The sequence below is a fragment of the Trachymyrmex septentrionalis genome, unplaced genomic scaffold, assembly GCF_001594115.1.
Source record: "Trachymyrmex septentrionalis isolate Tsep2-gDNA-1 unplaced genomic scaffold, Tsep1.0 scaffold51, whole genome shotgun sequence".
In the NCBI taxonomy this organism is placed as follows: Eukaryota; Metazoa; Arthropoda; class Insecta; order Hymenoptera; family Formicidae; genus Trachymyrmex; species Trachymyrmex septentrionalis.
In genome coordinates this window covers 1,606,968-1,615,104 of record NW_017305683.1, presented here as the reverse complement: position 1 = coordinate 1,615,104, position 8,137 = coordinate 1,606,968, and the positions used below count along the sequence as shown (strand labels likewise).

Genomic DNA, 8,137 nt, shown 5'->3' with positions numbered 1-8,137 from the left:
ATAGATTCATGCATTATGAAGATTGTTTAAAGAGTAATGCGCGAAAGAAAACTATCATCGATCGGTTTTGTTCGAGTGGGATCAAAATACTTTTGTTAAGTTATAACTTTCAGTATTTAAATACATTTTGATCAATTTACACTTTATTATTTTATTTTTTTAAATTTTTGACCGACAAGATTCTTTTCCTTCAAGTTTTTTTACGTTGTCAAAGCTTTGTTTGAAATGCAAGACGACAATTAATCAGATTTTTTTTCAATTAATTTTGCATTTTTTAATATTAAATATCTTTTATCTTATTCTCGCCAGAGACTGAATGCAATTTACACTTATAAATTACATTTATACATTTAAAATAAAAATCTGACCGAATCTTTTTCTTTCTTGTTCTGTTCTTTTAAGAAACATTGGCATTTAAGTCTGATTTAACTACAGGCTATTTAACTGCAGGATGTTTATATCGAACGGAATTAGTGAGTAGGATAAATTTTATGCAAAGTTATATATATGATCTTAATTTTGTGCGCGCTGCTATTTTCACTCAGCGGAGGAGTCAAGATTAGACGGATGTACCGATGAAATTTTCATTAATAGCGTGATAAATCTTACATGAAACTTAGCGTCCGTTTCCGCACGCACTTTTCGTCTGTGCGCTGTACACCTTTACGTATTCGCACGATCTTTCGCAACGATCGCACGTTGCATTGTTTGGTCGGTCGCAAAGCGTTACGCAAAGTTGTCATATGCCTGTTTCAGGTCGGAAAAAGCGTTCAGAAATCAACATAGACACCGGCTTAATTGCAATTCGCAATTTTTATTGCATCAAATGGCATGTACGTGCGTTAATTACGTTAATTGACTACGCACGTATATAGAAATGTTAGCCGTTAACGGCGCGTGTTACATACGCGTGAATAAATTGTACTGAATTTATTATGACACATGAACTTGATTATTATAGAATTAATGTTATTTGCGTACGCTTGCATTTTAAAAGACATAGATTTTGAAGAATAAAATCAAATTTTGGTACAAGTCGACTGTACTTAATTTAAACGAAGGACCGGCGATATTTAAAGTAATGAAGGACAAAAGATTTTTCTTCAATCGCGTGCGAATCCGAGATTTTTTTCAGTTCCGTCGCGTTTCCTGCTTGAGATAAAGTTGAAGATGCGTGTCGCCTCCTAATTTAAAACTTCGCATCCGTTTGTCATTTTTCAAATAGCATGAAAATAAAATATAAATAAATCTTTTTTTTTACGCAAAGTACGAATTATGTCATCTGTTTAAAACACGGCTCCCGCGGAACTGAAAAAATGATAAGCTTGATTAAAATAAAATAACTGACGTTATTATTAGTCTCGTTTTTCTATAATTGTATTAAAAAAATTTACAAATTAATTTCCTATTGTTAAAAAGATTTTTAAAATTTATTTTTTTATACATGATAAAGCAATTTTTATATTACAAAAATATGTTCTGTTTTGTATGCTTCAGTTTACGAAACTTTAACTTCGTAATCAGAATGGCTTTTTATCTTATTTGCAATTAAATAGTTTAGTTCGACGATATATTAATTTAAATACGTCAATATGTCAAAATCAGTCCTTGAATAAAACTTCGAAATTATCGATGACACCAAGGTCGTTGTTGCTTCCATCATTAATGGACACATTCCATCGTTTGTTATTTTGACTGTACCACGTCTTACATAATTTCTACCATAGAAAAAAGTATATTTTTTATTCCTATTCTTTTCCAAGAAGAATCCTCATTAACGTTTGTAATTTATTTGAAATAATTTGATGAATCGTGCAATACACCGATTTACAACTATTGCACAACTTCTGCAAAAGAGTGCAATTAATGTTTTTATATATTTTCTAAATTTTTCTATCACAAAAAATTATTATATTCTATTATATTGCTATTATAGTAATTATTAAAAGATTCAAGAATTAGTATATTATTTATTCTATAATTTTTGTGCTGTTTCCTTTTTAATTTTTGATTATGAAATTTTATTATTTATTTTTCAAATACTTTAATTTTTTGGGATGCATTATAAATAAGTTGATGTACAAAAATATTTTATACATACAATATATCAGCCGTAATTATTTAAAACATAATTACTTGTTTAACCTCGCGTACTAAACGAATGTTACAATAATATTAAAACAGAATATTAAAAGTGATTCAAAAACAAATCAAACAGCAAATTTTGTAAAAAGAAAGACAATGTTTTTCATTATATATATATATTGAATACTTATTATTTACTTATTTTTTATTTATTCTGGAACTAATTCTTTCTACGTTAAAGCCTGGTTCCACCAATGAAATTAATCTTAATCTCAGTTCAACTTTTTCCTCTTCTTTTTTTATATATAGTTATAAGAATTAGAAAAAGATAAAGAATAAATTGAACTGATTATTAGACTAAAGTTAATCTATATTGCTAGAAACGAGCATAAGTGGAACAACTGTATCTGAATTTGAGCAACGTGATTTTATAACAGAGAGAAATCTTAAGTATTCTATAAGGCATCACCAGCGGACGTCGCGTCGCGGCTATTACGAGCACACTTAACAGGTGTTCGAGAAGTTACCGGAGCTGCAAGCAAAAGTGTTACATCAGCGCAAAGATGATGCGCGATTGTTGTATATACATATATAGTATATATATACGGGATGCGTATACGCAGATTACTCTTACGAATCCTGATTTATTGTGGCGCGAATCGAGGGGTTGTTTCAATGCGCAAGTAAAAAGAGTGGAAGTATTAATTCTTATAGTTTCCCTTGCTCTTTTGATGAAAAATGACGTCGTAAAATTGTTATATAATAAAGCAATATAATGAAATTTTTATATTGGTAATATTATTCTAAATAAATCATAAAAAATATACAGAAAGAAACAGAAAAAAGAAAATATAATGTTGCAATATCCTTGAATATTTTTTAGGTTTAAATGCTCAAATTAGGCGTAATATCAAATGGATACTAATGGTTAATGTCGCCTTTATGTGCACATTACAGTCATTTCATCCTGAGATTTTTATATAATATGAAAATATCCAGATTTCAATCCTCAATGATGTATAACAACATTGAGGAATAATGATTATAATAATTATCACGTTGTGCATTGACATTAAGTTTATTCATAACCGTAGTAGGAAAAAAGTCATGAATTAAAGAATTATTAATAATATTTTATAATAATTTTTTTTCTAAAGGATTTATTATATATCGAAAATTGAAAAATACTACAGGTTACACGATAAGTACGTTTCACGCCTTCGTGCAGTTTTAATGGTCACGATGCAGCTCTGATGTTCTTTTACGATCTGCAAAACTATGTGCTATTGCAATATTGTTATATTTTACTGGTCTTACAATAATTTTTTTATTGAACATAAATGAATGTATTTATGGATTTTATGTGTCTATAAAAAATTGTAATTGTAATTCATACCAAATTTATAAATATTATGAATGAATTGCAATACTTTTTTGCTATTTATGGAGATTAATTAACATTTATTTTGTACACTCATTAGCACTGCTGTTGCGTTTTGTGTATGTCCACGTCAATTTCCTCTGCAGAGACACTTGCATTTCGTCAGTGTGACACAACCGGAACCTTCTCCACTTTTCCAACGTGGACCGTGGAAATTCCAAGAATGGAACTCGGGCCTTAACCACCAGTTGCAGCACGGATGACATTGACTAGCCTGTTACTCGTCTACGGCGTCTATGTTACCACTTGGTGAAAGTTGACGAAGCGCATCTTCAAGGTCATCGCCTCCAGGGAATCGTCTCCGCTCGCGACTGACGTTTTCAGAAATTTGAGACGAAGAGACGTCAATGAATTACGAATTGATAATACTGCGATTTTTTCCTCAAAACTGTCTATAAACACGATCGAGTGTGCAGATAATATCATATGATGTGTAAAAAGAATAGGTGGTGTCTTAATTGCCGAGAACGTTAATTACTCCATTGTGCGTTTCAATTACTCGATACGAGCGGATAACAGGTTTTCAGCTCGCGCGCGAAACAATGTTGATAATAATTTAATAAGGTGTTTAGCGCAATTGGTGACGCACAATTGGTACCGTACAATTCACAGTAGATATCGTCGTTTAATACAATGATCTAGAGATTGTTGTTCATACTTGTAAAAGCCACGCTTGTAAAAAATATTCAATTAATACTATTCCGCTAATAATTTTATCATTTTAGGCGAAGTAAAATGCCAATATAATAATACATATCAAATTCATTAATTTATATTCTATTTTAACTTGTTTATATACTAATAAAAATTTAATTTGTATAGGTCTTCTCTTCTCTCTCTCTTCTCTTCCAATATATCGAAATTATCACATTTAAAATAGATATTCTTCATTTTATGGCAAAGACAGTTAAAACTTCCGAATTCCATTCTTGCATTTTTAATGTAATGTAAATGCAACTAATAATAAACAAATTTAACAATTGTAGTGCTGCTATTTTATTAACGAAAGAAAATTTCGTCTTGTGCTTGAAAAGACCCTATATTAACATATGAAATGAGCAATACGTGCACGGCTATTCGACGCACTTGAATTAAGACAGACTCAAAGAAATAGAAAGTCTTTTTATCTACCGCTATTGCGACTATCGACATAACGTGTGCTTGAATTCAAAGCGACGATAAATACTCCGACAAATGTCCGAACAAAATACGCTTTCTAGGCCGGGCAGTAATTAACACAAGACTTCTAATAAATAGATACAATACTTTAAGATAAACTAGTAAGAATTTAGTTCAATCGCACGAGACGCCTCAGAATAGCTCTTCAAGATATTTTAGACAGGTTTTGAAAATTTTCAATCTGGCCTAATTACAGAGACATTTTAGAAAAACAAAAGGATTTTTATTTTTCTAAAATTACACTTTAAAATAAAAGCATAAAATTGATAAAATTTTTTCTGTTTTATTTCAAGTCAATTTTAACAAAAATTTTATATAAAGCTTATTTATCAATAAATTCAAAGTCATGTTAAAACATTTATTATACAGTTTCGTTACATGTGAAAAAGTTAGTTATAAATTGCTGATCGCATAACCAACACTATCGTGCCGGTATGATTGTGGGAACAAAGAGTTTACTCCAACTGTTATTAGCTGTTAACTTCAACCTATCCTATCATTAAACACATGGGAAAAAAATGTAGGTGAGCATTGATCGATTGCTCGGCCGCTTTAAGTTCGATCGGATCGATATACAGTCGAACAATCTTCTCTTTCTTTCTTGATTGAATATTTACACAGTTACAGAGAACTATATATTTTTTATGAGTATATATCCCAATAATTTTTTATAAATAAGAAAAAAAACATGCAAGATTGGACGTAATATAAATTTATTTTCTAAATGCAATATTTTTGATTTTATAAAAGCAACATTAAATTTTCTATAAACAGAATGCACTCTGTTTTAAATTATTTAATAGCACGTTATAATTATTTTTTTTATATAACGATAACTATTAAAAATTTATAAACCTACACTATATATAAAAAATGTAGCTTAATTAAAATTAATGAAGTGTATCCCGGAGATAGTATCTCATAGTCTTACATATATGATGGCGTAAGATATTCTCGTTACTTACTATATTAATCAATTATCGCCTGTCATCCTCTTTCATTAAAGACCTTTTCCACCTTTTTAATTCTTAGAAGCGGGCCGAATTTGGCTCTCAATAAAGGGAAGAGAAAAATTGATTAATCTTTATAATCGATCGCAAGGGCCGTTGCTTTCTTCTGAAGAATCGATCCGCCGTATCTCTAACTCTTAATTATCCGAACTAATTACGACTAAGGTCTTGATCCATCGGAACATCTCACCGGGTCCTTGTAGCGAAGGGTGGGATGAGTCTGCGGTCTGGTGGGGACCATTTCTATATAATCGACGGTGAAGGTGCCCGTCTCTTCATATCCTGTCAGTGACCACGTTTCTTTAACCGTCGTCTTCCAAGTCTATCCGTATTTTTCCAAGAGACAAGTGATACAAGGTGAGTGCCGAAATCCGGATGTTGTCCGGAAGGATTAAAACGTACGATATAATTTCAGTGAATTCAAATTTCGATGCTGCGAACACATGAAAATTTATTTAATCGTTTATAATAATGAAACATGATATACAATATATACATGAGGTAAAGTATATTTTTTCCCTTATCTACAGCATCGAAAATTAAATTAAGCGAAATTTAATTTCTAAAACTTTTATATTAATAATTAAAAATTACTGTACATCTTTCAGATTTATTAATTCAAATATCTCACCGTTTTTGTTCATTTTATAATTATAGTACCTACATACATTGCAAATTCTTATGAATAAAAATTATTATTTTGTTTTCACAAATATATCAGGACAGATTAGAATAATCAATAAATTAATAACCAAATAATTACATGCAATTAATGTAAAAGATATAAATTTTTAGTGAAGGCAATATAGAGAGAAAGGAGAGTATATGTGCAGCATAATTAATATTTTCCGATTTTATCCGACAGTAATTGGCGCACAATTTTAAAAAATAAAAAGACGTATTTAAAAAATATGTAGAAATATTATTAGGCACTAAAATCTAACCGAGACCATGTAGGCCTTTTTCCTTAATTGTTTCAGTTATAATTAATATTAATTACTTTTCAATTTGTGAAAATTTACATTGTAGAGAAAATTTTCGATTAAAAAATTAACTACTAAATATATGCATATTTGATAAATTATTCTCTCTGCTTCTATAATTATTTCAATATAAATTGATGACATTTGACACTTTTTAATATTGTTTGTAGCTAGAGAAACTTCCAGTTGATGTTGATGTGATTTGACGTATCACGTAACATAGATAATTAACGTCCATGCATAAAAAATGTCTTGCTACTTCGTTAAAGACACTCCCTAAGAGAAACTTCTGCTTGATGGAAAGGAACTGTTTATGTCGGTGAAATGAAATCGCGTATCTATATGTCAACGCCATTACGTACAAAACTCTCACCGGCTTATCCCAGAGCATATCGTAATAAGCCGACGAAATTGTGATATTTGAATATATAAATTCTAATTCAATATTAAAATAATCTGTTGATCTTCATCAACATATAAAATCGCCTTTAACCTATAAATCTTTCGTGTTATACATTAAATATATTATCTCTTAATTATGACATAATTTTTACTTAGGAGAAATGTATTTGAGATTATATAAGGCTATTTTATAATTCTATATAATATGTCTCAATAGACATATTATCAATTTGACATATTATTATTTGCGATATGCATTAATTGGAGTTAATAATAAACATTTATTGTTTTCATTGTGTGCAATAAAAATTATAAAAATTATTCTAAAAAACTTTACAAAATTTGATAATCATCTTGCATATATTATTGTCTTTTATCTGTAATAATATCTTTTTCATTATTCTGTAATAGATGATGCTGGTGCCGCTAGCTGTAGTGCTCCTCGCAGCGTTCGCTAACGCCGAACCAGCGATCAATGAAGCCCGACCGCACAGTAACCGACCTGGAAGATTCTTGTCTCTTCCGATACCGCAAAAGTGCGCAAATCGTAAGTACCTTCTGACATCAACACTTAAATTATTACTTACATTGTGCTTACTGCAAAATACGATAGGGCGTCACAAATGAAAAATCTAGCCCCATTCGTTCCAACTTTTACTTATCTTAACTGCGCTGTCAAAACACCAAGAATTAATAAACTTATCGCCTATTAGGTTGCATAAACTAAGCTAGAAATACTTAATTGATGATCCATTCAATAATTATTATTACAGAAAGAATGATTTTGCTGCAGTATTTAAAAATTTAGCTATATATACAGATATTCAATTAAAAATAATTATGTAGACCATTCAAGCATGATGAGAAATGCACAAAGTTTTAACATTTTAGCTTAATGATTGATTTAACATTTTGATACATAATTATTCTGTGATACATAATTATTTTGACAGTTTAACAAAATTACTTTCAAATCTATGTGTTTAACTTTTTTTAAATACTTCAGCAAAACTATCCTTTCCGTGTGCGATAGTATA

General features: G+C 29.9%; 1 protein-coding gene across 1 annotated transcript in view; it reads left to right on the top strand.

The window, feature by feature from the left end:
* The first annotated feature begins 5,980 nt into the window (after positions 1-5,980).
* LOC108751649 overlaps positions 5,981-8,137 on the top strand; it is a 17,809-nt gene continuing 15,652 nt past the window's right edge. The window contains exons 1-2 of the mRNA XM_018491934.1: positions 5,981-6,072; positions 7,512-7,647. Coding sequence (XP_018347436.1) covers positions 7,512-7,647 — 136 coding nt within the window. The 5' untranslated portion in view covers positions 5,981-6,072. The remainder of the gene's footprint in view (positions 6,073-7,511; positions 7,648-8,137) is intronic.